This window comes from Arvicanthis niloticus, chromosome 29 (assembly GCF_011762505.2).
Source record: "Arvicanthis niloticus isolate mArvNil1 chromosome 29, mArvNil1.pat.X, whole genome shotgun sequence".
Taxonomy (NCBI): domain Eukaryota; kingdom Metazoa; phylum Chordata; class Mammalia; order Rodentia; family Muridae; genus Arvicanthis; species Arvicanthis niloticus.
In genome coordinates this window covers 14,299,195-14,314,837 of record NC_133437.1, presented here as the reverse complement: position 1 = coordinate 14,314,837, position 15,643 = coordinate 14,299,195, and the positions used below count along the sequence as shown (strand labels likewise).

Sequence of the window (15,643 nt, the reverse complement as noted above, 5' to 3'; positions counted from 1 at the left end):
AACACAGGGACTGAGGAGCCAAGTTTGAATGACGTAGGTAAGTTTAATAAATCTTGGCATTGTTTCTTTCCAGACACTGAGACATGTGACTATGGCTGGCACAAATTCCAAGGGCAGTGCTACAAATACTTTGCTCATCGTCGCACATGGGACGCTGCTGAAAGGGAGTGTCGTCTGCAGGGTGCCCACCTCACAAGCATTCTTTCTCACGAGGAACAGATGTTTGTGAATCGTACGTACTAGACAAGAATTATTTGGAAATTCACTCATTGTTACCACTATCTTAGCTTTCTTTGGATCCCAATTTAAAGTAACTCTCTCTGTCTTCACTCAGTGTATGAAGTCTCTTACCTTGAACTACATAAAGTCAACCACATTACTGTTCCCACTTAAGAATATCTTCAGATATAGTACAAAAAGTCACTACTTAGCAGTCTGCGGTAACAGGTGGCACAGTTGAATATAGGTTGAAACATAAGCAATTGCTATTTGATCTTGTCTTCCCCTTACACAAAGGGCTATTTTTATGGCTCAATGTATTTATCATGATTAGTTAACTTTATCATTTCTATTTTAAATATTTTCATGTGTTGTCAAAGTTAAGCAGAAAGTTGAGTTTTTTTCTGGTAAATTAAAAAACCGAGTTGTGCATCCGAGTCAACTCTACTCATACCAGTCTTCCTCCTGTGGTCTGATGATGTTAGAAAATGAGCTGCCTGTCATAATCACAAGGTGAAGACTGAAAGCTGATAAAACCTAGTACTGGGGCCGTTTCCTAACATCTGAGCCCAGAGGAAAGAGGGGGCTTTTACATATTCAATTGCTAGAACTACTTTGCTCCAAAAAGCATATGCATATGCTCAAAGGGCATTTATGTTCAATTAAATGTTTCCCTACAATGCCTTCTATCCTTCTGAGATATTTTTGTTAATTCGTAATCTGGGTATAGTTCCTTGAGCTTTATTGCACGCTATTTTAACTAGTGACTCATGTCATGATAAGTGCCTTTGAAAGTGATTTCTCAAAACTGTTTGGTCTTCATGGTCATTGTTTTCCAAAGAGAAGTGTGTTTTTCCCAAGTGAGGGAGAATCTATCATCCAGTATATTTCTGAGGGCCACTAAATCTCTACCAATGACATTGATTAACAAGATAAGTAAATGGATAATTTCTATCGTGAGTAAATACAGAAAATATTGAATTACAGGGAATTTCTAGAGAAATCATTGCCTCTAATATTTTAATGTCTTGATAGTATTTGAAAATGTGCTTGTTAACTTAATGCCCATGGGCGGATAAAAAAGGACGAATCAAGAAAGAGTTTCTTTTTTATGAACAACTAATTAAAAACCAGAGAAGAGGATTTATAACTCACTCTGAAAATAACGTTCTTTGAAATAGTACTCTTAAACAGTGATAAAGCATCTCTCCTTGTCACTTAGGTGTGGGTCATGATTACCAGTGGATTGGTCTCAATGACAAGATGTTTGAACACGACTTCCGCTGGACTGATGGCAGCGCACTGGTAAGATGTTGATAGAACTGAGAGCACCAGGTCACGATGCACTGGTTTATGTCATAGTGAGCAACAGGCTGACCAGGGTCACCCCTTGACACAAGGATGGACTACAGAACTGTTTACAGTTAGCTTGGCCAGTCATCAGTGGCCTCTCTCAGAACTATGCCACTCTTTAAGAAGACTAGAGCTGACTGTGGGAAGGGTAGATAATGAGAATTGTACTGCATCATGGTTTTCTTAGCCTTCTTAACTTCAAAACAAAAGGGAAGACAACAAACAGAAGAGAAACAAGACAGTCTTTTTTTTTTTTACAAGTATGTTTTTTTTCTTACACAATTGCCTTGAAATTCTGCTATAAAGCGTGTCTCATTTTTTTTAATTAGAAAAAGGGCTCAGCTTTAATGTGAGGAATTTACAACGTTGTAAATCTCACTCCATTTTAACCCCGCTGAATAATCTTTATTTATTTATTACTTATTTCTGTTTCTTAACATAAGCAAGGCAACTTGGAAATGCTGTCTACTTGAAGTCTGCTTAAACTGCTGTAGGTTTTGTTTTTATTTTGTTTGCTTTTTCTTTGTTTCTGTTGTTGTTGGTTTTGTTTTTAGGAAGGGTTTGCTGCATAATTCAGGCTGCCCTGAATGATGTAGTAGACCAAGTTCTTAAATCTCAATGGGTAAAGCAGTTTTGAGTGATGGGTAGTGAACACAAGAGAACCTAGTATTTTAGTACTAGCCAAGTTGTGATTTGCCACACTGGACATGCTCAGTGACCCTGTTCTTAACAGCCACGTGGGGAGAATAACTAAACACCTTGGCCAAGTCTCAGTCCAGATGTATTCTAGCTGAAGCTCCAGCAGCTGTAGTTCATGGTCAGTCCCCAGATGTTTCTGAAATGGCATCAACTTTGAGATCCACTCAGCTAGACAGTAAATGCAAATTAAGTTCTAAATTAATAAAGGGAGAGAAGCCATTAATAATTTTTAAATTTTAGATTTACGTACCTGTGTATGAATTAATTGTGTGCTTAAATTTTAATTACCACCTGCTAGTCATCTAGATTTGTGTTTGGCACAAGGGAAGGGTCATTCTGGAATCAGCTGGGAACTACTCTCTGCATTTGGAAGCCCTGTTCGGTCCAAGGATTCTTTTCTGAACTCTCAGGGCTCACCATACACTTGGGTTGAATTTTTTGTCCAGAGTCAGAAAACTGTTGAGCTCAGGACTCGGTCCACAGTTTCTATTTCATCCTACTTTGATTTGAATAATAACATAATTTGTTAGGATTTTTATTAAGTCCCGATAAAGCTCAGCTGATTTGAAGTGCAGTTCCTCGTGAGCTTCTGTCTTTAGAAGAGAACCCAGAATGTTCAAGACTCGGTCTGTAAAGTTGGATCGGCACTACATGTGTCCTGTAGATCCGAGCCACTCCTCAATCCCCTCTCCCCATCACATCTAGAATGAAGTCTATATTGCTCAACCATGTAAACTAGCTCAATAAGACCAGACTGGCCTCTCTATGGCAATTATATAAAGTATTAAAAATATGTTAGGGAATGTAACGTCTCTGACACATGTTAGCTGGAGATATATATCATTATTCTACTATTGCTCAAGAAAGTAAATTCACTCTCTTTTGTTCATATCTGTTATCTTTTTATTTATTGAATGTTCCTTGACAATTTCATTCATATGTACTGCTATCATGAATTTTTATTACTCATACTGACACCTTTTCTTTTCTCACTCTCCCATCTTTTCTCCCCTGTCACCTTTCCTTTTTTCTATAGATTCCTTTCCCACATTCACACCTTTTTTTGACTTGTTTTGTGACCCATTGAGTTTTACTAGAATGGCCTGTGTGACCTTGAGTTTAGAACTATGTACTGAAGTCTGGTGTGCTCCACGTTGGGTACACAGCAGGAGCCAATGACTGTACCTTCCCAGAACCTACAAATAGCCAACTTTCAGCAGCAAGAGATAAGGCTCTAGAGTCCCTCCTCAATGCACACATGATTGTCAACAGACCCAGCCTTGAGAAGGCCCAGTGTAGGCAGCCATAACTGCTGTGATACCGTATTTGCAGTGGATGCTTCATGCCTGGAAGATAAGATTTTGCAACTGTCTTCCTATCTACTCCCTTTAATTATCTTTCTACCTGATCTGTGCCCATAAAATTTTCATGTAGGCAGAAAGATCTTGTCAAATTAATCAAATGATCATTTCTACACTCAATATTGTCTCAAAATTCAGTAAATTGATGAGCATTGCACTTTTTCAAAAGAGAAATATCTGAATGGGATATTTTGAAAAGAAGGCAGAGTAATGTAACATAATAACCACAGAACATCAACTGGAGTCTGGCTCTTAATAATTCACATATATCATTAAAGTCTTAGGGCTAAGCCTTTCCTAAGAGGCTTTGTTTGAAGCAGGCAGCAAATGAACCAAGTAAGCAAGCAAGGTTTATCAAAAAAAAAAAAAAAAAAAGATAAAAGTACATCCAGAACAAACTGATACACCCTTGTTTTCCTCCTAATCCAGTCTTTGTGTCAAGTAAATAAAAACATTCTAAGGAGTGTCCCCTAACTTTGAACATTTGGTTCAACAGAAGAACACAGCTGCCCACCAGTCTGCCTCCTTTTGACTGATCTCTGGCCCACTTTTCTCCTTTTGGATCCACCCTTTCCTGTGTCCTCTTTCTGAGACAGCCTAGGTGTCTCCTAAACATGCTCCCAGTTCTCCTTAGCAGGTTTCGTATGTGTAGGCTCTTGGCTAAAATAGCTCTCCTTTATTTCACTGTCTATTCCAAGGTTTTCTGCTTTTGACGGTGTCCTATATAATGGTCAAGTCTTCTTCTGGAAAAAAACAGTATCTGCTTACGCTTGGGGAAAGTGGATCGGCCATGTATAATTTCAAGGACTTCATTTCTGCATTAGGGTGCTTTCTTTCCCATTCTCTCACACTTCTTGTTGGGCGTTATTAGAGTGATGCATCTTGGGAGGCAGAGTGGTGTCAAAAGAAAAAACAGCATTTACTATTTATCAGATACTATCTTTTTCTGTTCAGTATCCAGGAATAATCAGTATAATCCAGAAAATAAAGTTTAGTTTAGATCTCAGTGGCAGTGATTTCATTTATTGAAATAATTAAACTTTGTTTCCAATAAGTTCAAAGTGTAATCATATAATATTCAATATGATCTTACTTCATAGCTAGACTAATTTAATTCATGTGTTGGTGCTAAATTAGTGGTGCTGTCTGGCTAAGTCATCGGAATTTGCCTGTATTCCTCAGATTTTGATTAATCCTTATACTTTATTGGCCTCTGTAATAGGATGTTGGTAATATTGATAAAAGGCCAAATTCTTGTTTATGTTTTAGCTGAAAAATCTTTTCATTATTTATTTGGGGTATTTGCCCAATGACTTTGACAAAGTATACTTCTGAAAACAAAAGTATCTCAGCTTCTCTTGTAGCTTATGTTTCCCTTGTTATTTTTCTTAGCACACTTCAGTTTTCACTTTGTTTCTTGGCTTTTTCCTAGCCAGCCCGTCCTTATCTTCATCATCTCTGACAGCTCAGCACACCCAGTGCTTTATTAGAAACTGGCAAACGACATGGGCTGGGAGTTCCTCTCCTTGTCACCTCACTTACACATTCAAAGTCATTAAGTTAAACCCTCCAGGTTAAACATACATTAAAGCCCAAGAACTGGAACAAACTTTTCTTATCAGGCAGTTAGACTGACTTTGTGTTTTTTGGTTTTGCTTTAGTTTTTCATTGACCCATTGTTAAATGAATGAGTGGTCTCAAGCATTCTCTCTGAGATGTGTCTCCTGGTGCCAGTGACAGGCCCTCATCTCTCTCCACTACTCCCAGTTTTCCCCTTCCTCCTGTTTCATCCAGAGGCAGTCCCTTTCTGTCTCTCATTAGAAAACAAACAGACTTCTATGGGGTAATAATAATAAAGTAAAGTATAATAAGATAAATTAAAAAGTAACATATTAGGTTGGGACAAAATGAACAAGCAGAAGGAAAAGAACCCAGGAGAAGGCACAGGAAACAGAGACCCACTCAGTCTCATATTCGGGAATTTCATAAAAATACTAAACTGAAAGCTATAATGTATATGCAAAGGATATGTGGAGTAAAAAAAAGAGAAGAAAAAGAAAACACAAATAGAAAAAAACAAAAATAAAAGAATAATAAGATAAAATTTCAATAGCTTGGAGGGCATAGTGGGTGGGAGATGGGCAGAGCCCTGTCATGACATTATGGGAAGAGATATCACTAAAGATGCTGTTGAGTTTATATTCTGTAGACTGTCTACTGTTGGCCATGCAGCCTGCCCGTAAGAATGGTTTGTTTTAAGCCGGGCGGTGGTTGTGCATGCCTTTAATCCCAGCACTTGGGAGGCAGAGGCAGGCAGATTTCTGAGTTTGAGGTCATCCTGGTCTACAGAGTGAGTTCCAGGACAGCCAGGACTACACAGAGAAACCCTGTCTTGAAAAACAAAAACAAAACAACAAAAAAGAGAATGGTTTGTTTCCCTTGGTGAAAACTTAATTTTCAGTTAGAAGTGGCTTTTAATTGGACATAGCTTCTGCATTTGGGATGGGGGCTTATGCCCACCTCCCCTTTAAGATCCAGGACCCCATTTGGTGTAGACCTGTGCAGACCCTCTGTATACTGCCTCAGTCTCTGAGAGTTCATATGTGTCCTGATTATGTTTATTTAGAAGGCCTTGTTTTCTTGGTATTCTCCATCCCCTCTGGCCCATATACTCTTTTCATCTTCCCTGTTGGGTACCTTGAGCCCTTAGGGAACAAGTTTGATGGATTTACCCCATTTAGGACTGTTACTCCTTTCTTAAGAGTCTTCATTCAGTTCCCTGCTTTCCATATAAAATTCTATTATTAACACTGCAAATCTCATCCTTTGCTTTACTTTAATATGCAATATTTTTATCCCATGGATTCGGGAAGAAAGACCACTGACAACCAATCATGGTCAAATTAATTAAAACAACGGCATGGCTGTCCATCCTGAAATAGGTAGTACAGAACCATTTATAGTTAAGGTCACAGGTAAGGCAGAGCCAAATTCCTGAGAAACAGAGATTTAATCATAATTAGGAATAAATCTAGTTTATCTTTATTATAAGATAGTTTTCAAGCCCAAGATGGAGGCAGGCTGGTTTATCCCATCTGTTAGTAAATCATGACCTCTCACTATTCTATGTTTCATACATTTGCCTTGATGATAAGCATGTTCTAAACTCTTGCTCTAATTTCATCTCAAGACACTGGGATATCTTCTAAGATACATTTCCTGCTCCCCCATCAAGGGGTTCAAAATTAAGCTGTGAATCTTAGACTTAAGACAGCTACTGTATTTATTTCTCTTTGATATCCCAGGAATAATATTCTTACAAGAGAAGAGGACTTCCCAGGGTATGCATTAATTTCACTGTGATTAGTCACTCCTCCCTCCTGCTCCCCCTATCCTCCATCCCCCATGCAACCCTTATCCCCCCTCACAACCCCCCCCCACACACACACACACAAACCCAGTAACTTCAGAGGCTTGGATGCAACTACTTCAACGGAAAATGTCATTTTGGAATGTTGTTGTCCAGAAATTAAGAAAGGGGCAGAACTGAGAATTCACTTACTTCCTTACATCATTCTAGAAAGTTTTTTAAAGTCTAGCTTAAAAGAAAACATATCACTAGTCTTCTTTTGGGGGACAGTTTGTACAAGTCTTTCACATTTTTACTCCAGTGATTCCCACTTTGGCAATGTTATCTGTGGAGCTCTCTCTCCTAGGCCATCGGCTTCTTTGAATTTCGGATTTCTCTTTTGCCCGCCAGTCAATTGCAGGGAGAATATAGAGTCATCCTCAAATCAATATATTTCTCAGTCTGTTTAGTAAACTCTCGAATAAGTCTACTGAACCATAGGGATATCATGTCATATTCCTAATTTTAATTTTCTCAGCTTGAGCTTGATAGTTGTGTTGTAGAGTAAAACAGGCTAATTAATGTTATAATTGTTTTTGATTAACTCTTTTTGTGAAAAATCCATTTAACATACTTTCATGAGATTACTGAATCCCCCTGTCCATTTTAGAAAGTGTGACTCAGTATTGTCAAGGTAACGCAGCTACAAATTCTGGACCCTCTTTCTTCCCCATCAACCTCTTATTAGATTTGTGACACAGAAAGAGCCACATTGATGTGAGTTTGCTTTAAATTATTGTTTTCTTTTTTTGAGACAGGGTGTTGTTCTGAATTCCTAGCTGTCCTTGAACTCACTTTGTAGACCAAGCTGACCTCAAACTCAGAGAGGTCTACTTACCTTTGCCTTCCGAGTGCTGGGATTAAAAGTGTGTACCACCACTGCCAGGCTGGGTTTCTCTTTAAAGCCAGAGATGACTTCTTTTCATAAAATAGACTCATTAATCTGTCAGGCAGTGCACTGTGAGAGATAGCTTTGAAAAGAAAAAAAGATAAAACAATAGCTGACAACCTAGAGACATTTAAAAAAGACAGACAAAATTAGTAATAAATCGCAGCTCATAAACTATTGCTCTCTTTTCTGCAGTGAGGTGCCATTACCACCTTTTCTGGAAACAAAAGACATTTCTTGGGCAATGTTAAAGAATTGGAAATGCTAACGTATTCAGAGATGTAGGCTGCACTTGTTTGTATCTTTCTTACCTCAAGAAAGGGGTGCATATAACTTGGCAAGAAATGACCCAAAATAAAATAATATATATATATATATATATATATATATATATATATATATATATATATAAAGTTTTTCAAAGTAGCAAGTAGAGAGAACTTTAAATGTTTTCACACAAAGAGATGATAAATCTTTGAGGTGATCAGTTACTCTAATGGTATTTCATGTTGCTGCTACGTGTTAAAATATCATACTGTATCCTACAACAGGTATTTTTGTGTGTCACTTAGGTATAACAATATTTTTAAGATTCTGTTCTCCCACAACAGAACCTCGAAGTCCTTAAGAACCTGGGAAGTCTTAGAAGGCTTTCTTTGAGATACTTGTACACGCTTCATCTGTGATGTGGTTTTAGCTCCAAGCCAAGAGTCACATCTTGGTGAACAAGTCACATTGCATGTCAATATTAATTTAATCATGTCAAACTTCACAGGCTTCAGTAGATTAGCTCCAAAGCCAAGAAAAACATTCTGCTCTTTCCTCAGCCTTTAGCCTATTACTCACGAATAGAAGACTATAGATTTCTTTCTACCGAAGAGCACTACGTTGTTAATGAAAAATTTTTACTTTTGTTGTGGTTTAATTTGATTGGAATCAACAGCTGTTTCTTCTGAACTTACATTCAGGATGGTATGCGTCACTGTGTAGTTCCAGAACATAAAACCCTTGTCTGTACCTTTTGCTTTTGTTGCTCAGATGTCTAATGATGGGTGTAAATTGCTGAAGTACAAGTGTTTGCCACCACTGGAAAATCATCTTGTAATTGACAGTTTACCCTGCAAGTGAAGAAAACTTAATGAATGCAGGAGGCCCCTTAGCACTGCTACGTGAAACTTTAGAATCATGTGCACATGTTTAAATTTAACTGCTAATTAGCTTAAGGCAATGCACAACCATGGAAAAAGCAAAGAAAAAGGAGTTGAATGGTTTTTGGCACTTTCTCCGGCATTTGGTTCCTTAGCGTCTCATGACGGACGACTTGTGCAAACCAGCTTGAGTGGAGGGCCCACTGTCACAGTGCTTTGCGATTAAGTGCATGTTGCTCCTACAGGCTCTGCTTGGGGCCCCTGTCTCACAGTGGGAGTAACTTACATCCCTCTGGAAAGGCTGTTGATAATTACTGCTTTGTCAGTCAGTGAGCTCACAGCATTTCACAAGATTAGTGCTGTACTCCAGAGTGGCCAGATTGTCTCCCCTGCACAGAACTCTGCCAGCTAGGAAAATAATGGGCACATTGCCGCTTTAACAGCTATCCGGAGACCCCACGTTAATTTTCCTTCCCTTCAGCATATTCCGTTTGGTAGAATCCAACTGCAGCCTTCCAGTGGGTAGTGATGCCCAAACAAATGTCTCTTTCTCCTCTGAAACAAAGCTGCTCTTTTCTTCTTCAGTTGTGGGTTCAACTAATGATAACAGAAAAACCATTACCTCCTGTAAAATGTAAATAAATCAAGACCCAGACTAGAGTGCATGGATTAGGAGAGCCTGAGATATGCCTTGCAGGGAAGGCATTGCCTCATTCAAGAGCAACAGTTAAATGTGACCCCCGCAGGCTACAGACAGATGATTATTGTGTGCCAGAGCTATCCAGGAAGGAAAAATGTTTTGATTTTTTGTAATAAGAGGCTTCCATGGCCTCTTTTCTCAGATAACTATTTGCTCTATATTTTAGAAGATGAAGTTGACTCTAGTAATTATCTAGTGAAAAGCTAACTCCTTATCAGTGTGTGTATGCATGTGTGTATGCATATATGTTCATGTGTGTGTCTGTGCACGTATGAATGTTCATGTATGTGTGTGCATGCTCCTGTGTGTATGCATGTGCGTGTATGCATGCTCCTCTGTGTGTGTGTGTGTGTGTGGTGGGTACCCAGGCTCTTTATAGAGTGTTTTCTATATGTAACTTGCTTGTATTCTTTGGAGATAGTCTTCTTAGTCTTATAGGGGCTATATTAGGGCTTTGTTTGTGTCTCTCGGAATCCAGTGGTGATTTATGGGGTCCCAGATGAATAAAAGAGTTTGCACAGGTCAGTTTTGTAGTATAGGTGTGATATTTTCTGAGTGTAACTTTGCAGGTTCACACAGCATGCACTTTATTTTTGTGCATTGGTGCACAATTATTTATTGGTCCTACTCTAAAGATGCCCAGTGGTTCTATTAGACATGATTTTATCATCTGATGAAATTTCACCATCGATGTAAATCATTAGCTACTGTTAATAGGAACATGGAAAAATGTGCTTTTGTAGGTGGTTGTCTTAGGTAGAAAATTCAGATGTCAGCTGTAACAGTCAATAACAGAACAGGATGAGATTAGAAAATGCAGGAGGTAGACTATCTGGTACTAAAGTCTTTCAGTCACAAAACTGGGAGGACTTGCCTGCCGCTAGTGAGATCATGCCATAGATGAGACTTATTTTACTTTTTTATTCTCCAGGTAGAGTTAATAATCTAAAGATTCTAAATCCCACGCTAACACACAAAGTACTACTAGACTGAGCGGTCTATGTCACCACCTGGTGGTCACACTATGCTTTGTATTTCAATACAAACATTATTGTTTAGGTTCCTATAGCTTTGAAATGTATAATATCGTAAACCCAATAGTTAAATGCAAAATGAGATAATTCGCAAACACAGTGTGAAACTAACAGCCTTAAGCTTGATAAAGTCCTGGCAGATAAAGTTAAAATTAGCAGCATTCTTTCTTGAACCTTCACTTACACACAGTAATAGAAGCCAGCACATCACTTCCTTGGCTTCTTTCCTTGGCAGGTGAACTGAGAGGGACATCTGTGGCTTAGTATGAAACTTTTTTCTGTCAATAAAATTATCTGTGTTTGGAGCAAAAAGGAAGATGACGAGCGGCAATTGAATTTTTCATGGAATACAAATCCAAATTATAGTTGAAAATTTAATCAATTTCCCCTAAAATCATTCTTGGAAAGGTGTCAAGTTACTTTTATTAATAGGATATATATGATATTTAAATGCTTTTAGCACCATCAAAATTGTTCCAAAGCACATTCTTTGGTTAGCTACTCCAGGAAATCCAAAGTATAGTATATTTTAAAGTATAAAATATGATGGCATCTAAGCTGAAGAATTATAGCTAAATATCTGGGTGGATATATAGACAGATATAGAAGGGTCCTGACAGTTGCAGATTCAAGATTTGCAATGCCAGTGATATCTGAGATAACCAGAAGCATAATCTTGACTTGTCCAGGATGGGCGGCCAGCATTTACAAAGTGTTCAGTTAACTTTCAAATCTGCATAATAGACACCTCAGACTTCCCATCTCACTGGAAATATGTCTGTCTGTTCTTCTGGCCATTTTGGTTCATCTCTAATAGATTTCAGCAGAATTAATCTGCTACTCAAGTCTATATGAATAAAGACATCTTCAGCTTCTTCCATATATCATCCAGGTGCCAATAATTACTAGGACTGTATGAGTAGACCGTTGTGCATACATGTGTACATGAATATTCTTTGTGTGTATATATGAAAGCAAGGTACATCTCAAAGCTCACCTGCAGATGAAACTGCATAGATTCATGGCTATGACAATTCTGTTTAATTTGTTTTCATTCTATTAACTGGAACCTAGTAAAATAAAAGGTACCCAATGTCTCTTAGGAGTGATTCATCAGAAAAATCAGTGCTCAGTGATTTTTACTGTGGTTATTTTACGAAGTTAAATAAAGTTAAGTGAAAAGACTGTAAAGAAGGGCTAGTCACTGCTAAAATTCTAATTTAAAATGTCTCAGTTTACAATGATAATACAAGATTTAAACCAGGTATTTTAAAAAGTTTTATTTTAGGCTTACTTTGTGTGAGGATTAGTGTTTTTCTGCATGTATGTACATATGCATGTCTGCATGTATATGCATCACATGCATGCCTAGTTCCTGGAGAGTTCAGAAGAGATGACAGAAGATGGTGTCTGATCTCTTAGTTCACCATGTGGGTGCTGGGAATCAAACCTGAAGTAACTGTAAAAGCAACAAGTACTCTTAAACACTGAGCCATCTCTCTAGCCCCATACTGGACATTTAAAATATTCTATGAATCTTCCATTTCGAATCCTAAAGTTTGATATTGAAATTGAAACTCACCCCTTTTTAAGATAAAATATTAGACTACTTACTGTCACTTTTAAAATAAATACAATATTTTATTAGTGCTTTGATAATTTTATACAGTGTGTTTTGATCATATTCATGCCCACTCCTCTCCTCAATTCACTTGAAATATTATTATACATTTCTTGGTAAATTCATACATGGAGATAGGATTTGTACATCATATCCATGCTCCCAAACTCCTCCCAGACACTACCACTTCTTCTTTAGACTTTTCACACACACACACACGCACACACACACTACACACACACACACTCACACACACTCACAAAACCAAACCCCTAAATAAAAACTAAAACAAAAAAAACCATGCAAACAAACAAAAGACTGAAAACTCAAAAACCAAACAACAAGACAAAACAAAACCCAAAACCAAAATATTATTTTGGAGTGGTGCACTGGGGAAAAGTGAACCAGTTTATGCTTAAGAACCTCTCCTTGCTACCCAGATGTTCACACACTTCCTCAGAGTTTAATTGGTCTTTATTTGTGCCAATCACTGCAGCAGCAGCAGCAGCAGCAGCAGCAGCAGCAGCAGCAGCAGCAGCAGCAGCAGCTAATGCCTGATAACCTTGTTCTCTTTCTTCTAATGAAATCAGTACTTAAAGCAGAACCCAAGCCTACCCCCCCTCTCCCTTTTAGGGACTAGAGCAAAGTTCGTGTTTATTTATAAGTCTTATATATATCTAGAGCAAGTTTTTAATAGTCATCTGTAGAGAGGCAGTTATTGATTTCTATATACGGAAAGGTGAACTAGGTAAATTACATTGTTTTGGTTGGATTGTTTATACCTGGCATGCTGATTAATTACTGAGGTTTTGGTATCATTAACCATGATCATATGCTACATATTTTAAAAGATAAAATATCACCTACTATGAATGAATATTTGCCATCTCTAGCCTTCATATATGACTAAGTACTACAAGATTCTCCTTGTAGTACGATACTGAAAATTGCCCAAAGCTGACTCTGCCTCCCATCCAATGCTCCCTACCTGCCATGCTGACTGAGACAGGTGGGGAACTCCAGACATGGGGAAGAAAACTAATTCCGCATCTATTCCGAGAGAAACCCATTCAGTTGCTTTGAAACCTGAGGTCCTTCCCTGAGGGGTTAGGATGCTGGGAATGTCATGTGGGCTGCCGAGAGCCAGCAGGACAATTTTGACAAGAAAGACTATTTGTAACAAATGTGAGCATTTGTAATTTGGTACATACTTAGATGAATAACTTTAGTCTGCTCTGAATTTTTTTCCCAGAAACATTTGGGTTGGTCTGGAACAACTTTCCTGTATGTGGAGACAAGTTTTGTATAACAGAGCCATACTTATTAGCTGTTGGAGTTCAGCCAGGGTTTTTTTCAACCATTTTATTATTTTGGCAGGTGATATATTTGAATTCAGTTGGGGGAGGCAGTAACTGAAAAGTAACTAAATTTAATTTAATTGAAATGCTTGCCATTTGAGAACTTGTTTTTCAGGTATAGAGAGCTAGCTAGTTATTTAATTGAAACTCCCAGAGTAATTTTGTCATATGATATAAAGCATTAAGCAATTTTATTCTGGGTCAAATTATCTTTTAATAAAACAGAAGAAACATTTGCATCTGAGTTGACATTCTTTTACATCAACCCTTTGAGTTTTATGTCATAGTTTTTCTTTGCCATCAGATGAGAATGAAAGAACAAAATAATTTGAATATTTTCTCTCAAGGCAACCAGAGTTCAGGGTAGTGAGAAAGCAGAGTCTTGGAGGCATAACTCTGTAGACACGTGGCTGGCACCTATTCTGGATAAAGGTTTTGAAGGCAATTTTTTAAACCCATGCTGGCTTCTTAGAATAACTCCTGGTTTGCCAATCCAACGATAGGAGTGGGTTGAGTCGGGTTACTTCAGAGTAGATCATCCAAGATTACAAGGCAAGTTTGAAGCTTACCTGAACTATGTGGTAAGAGCTTACTTTAAAAGCAAAAACCAAACAGCCAAAAATAGAACAAAAATGAAACAAAGCAAAACAGGCAAACACCATCACCCAAGATGCTTGTTCTTAACTCCAAGTGAAGAAAAACATTTTACATGGGAGGTGCTGTGGTTTTCTCTGCTTGGTTAAATAATTCTTACTTTGTTGCTATGGATAGAGGAGGTGAGAGCTTACATTCTTATAACTGAATCTATTTCCTCAGGAGAGATATTTTCCTAATATTTAATGTTAATGAAAAATACATTATTACATTTATAGTCAAGTTTTTATTTACTTATTTATTTTTACTCATTTGCCATAAAAGTTAAATAGGCCAAAAAAAAAAAAAAAAAAAAAAAAAAAAGTTAAGGATGAAACAGCATCCCTGAGCCAATTTGGCAACAACATGAACAAATTCAAATCACCCTAACTAAGGTAAAAGACACTATTGAGTTATGGCAAGGTGATAGTGAAACACCCCTGTAGGCATTAGACATTCTTGTAGAAGCTGCAAAACGAAAACCTGGTTCTGCACAACTAAGCCAGAGCTGCCAGACAACAAAAACACATATTTTGATACATTGCTAGGTGACAGATGCAATTCTCAGCACAGACAATTAAATCTTTTTTTTCAGTTTAAGCCCAAAGAAGCAGTTCTGTGGCATAGAAGTCGAGTGAATTTCAGTGTGAGAACAGCGCCAGTGCTATCAGAGCAGAAGGAAATGTCAGCTAAAAGCACAAAGCTGTTGAGGGACTTTGGGACTGTGAAGTGGCATCTGGTGAGGCTCCTTTAAACCAGCTTAGTTAGAATCTGTGAATACTTTTGATAAATATAGAGATAATTTCATAATACTTACTTTCACTGATGAGAAACCTAGCTGTTCATACTCTGTAGAATTTAGAAAATAAGAAAAAAAAAAAGATGAAAAACTCAGTGTCAGAGCACTTATAGAAACTTGATAGGGTTTTTACTGGATTTTGGTTTGGTCTTATTATACACACATCAATGGTCTTATTATACACACATCAAATGACATCTGAAATGATGTGTGAGTTTGATATTATCCTGTATCTTAATGTATATTTTTATTTCTTTGAACAGTCTTCAATGATAAAATATTTAATGGTTATATAATATTCTTTTCCTGGCCACACCAAAATTTATTCAAAGTCTGGTCTTCCTACGTGATGTTTTCCATTAAACTTTCCTATAAAGAGTATTTACCATAGATGTTGTTCTTATCTTTGGTTAGTTTTTT

General features: G+C 37.6%; 1 protein-coding gene across 3 annotated transcripts in view; it reads left to right on the top strand.

Annotated features, from left to right (window-relative positions):
* Positions 1-15,643, top strand: part of Vcan (versican) — a 92,890-nt gene that overhangs the window by 68,892 nt on the left and 8,355 nt on the right. For all 3 annotated transcript variants that reach the window (XM_076927114.1, XM_076927116.1, XM_076927115.1), the window contains 2 exons: positions 74-232; positions 1,442-1,524. In XM_076927114.1, coding sequence (XP_076783229.1) covers positions 74-232; positions 1,442-1,524 — 242 coding nt within the window. The remainder of the gene's footprint in view (positions 1-73; positions 233-1,441; positions 1,525-15,643) is intronic.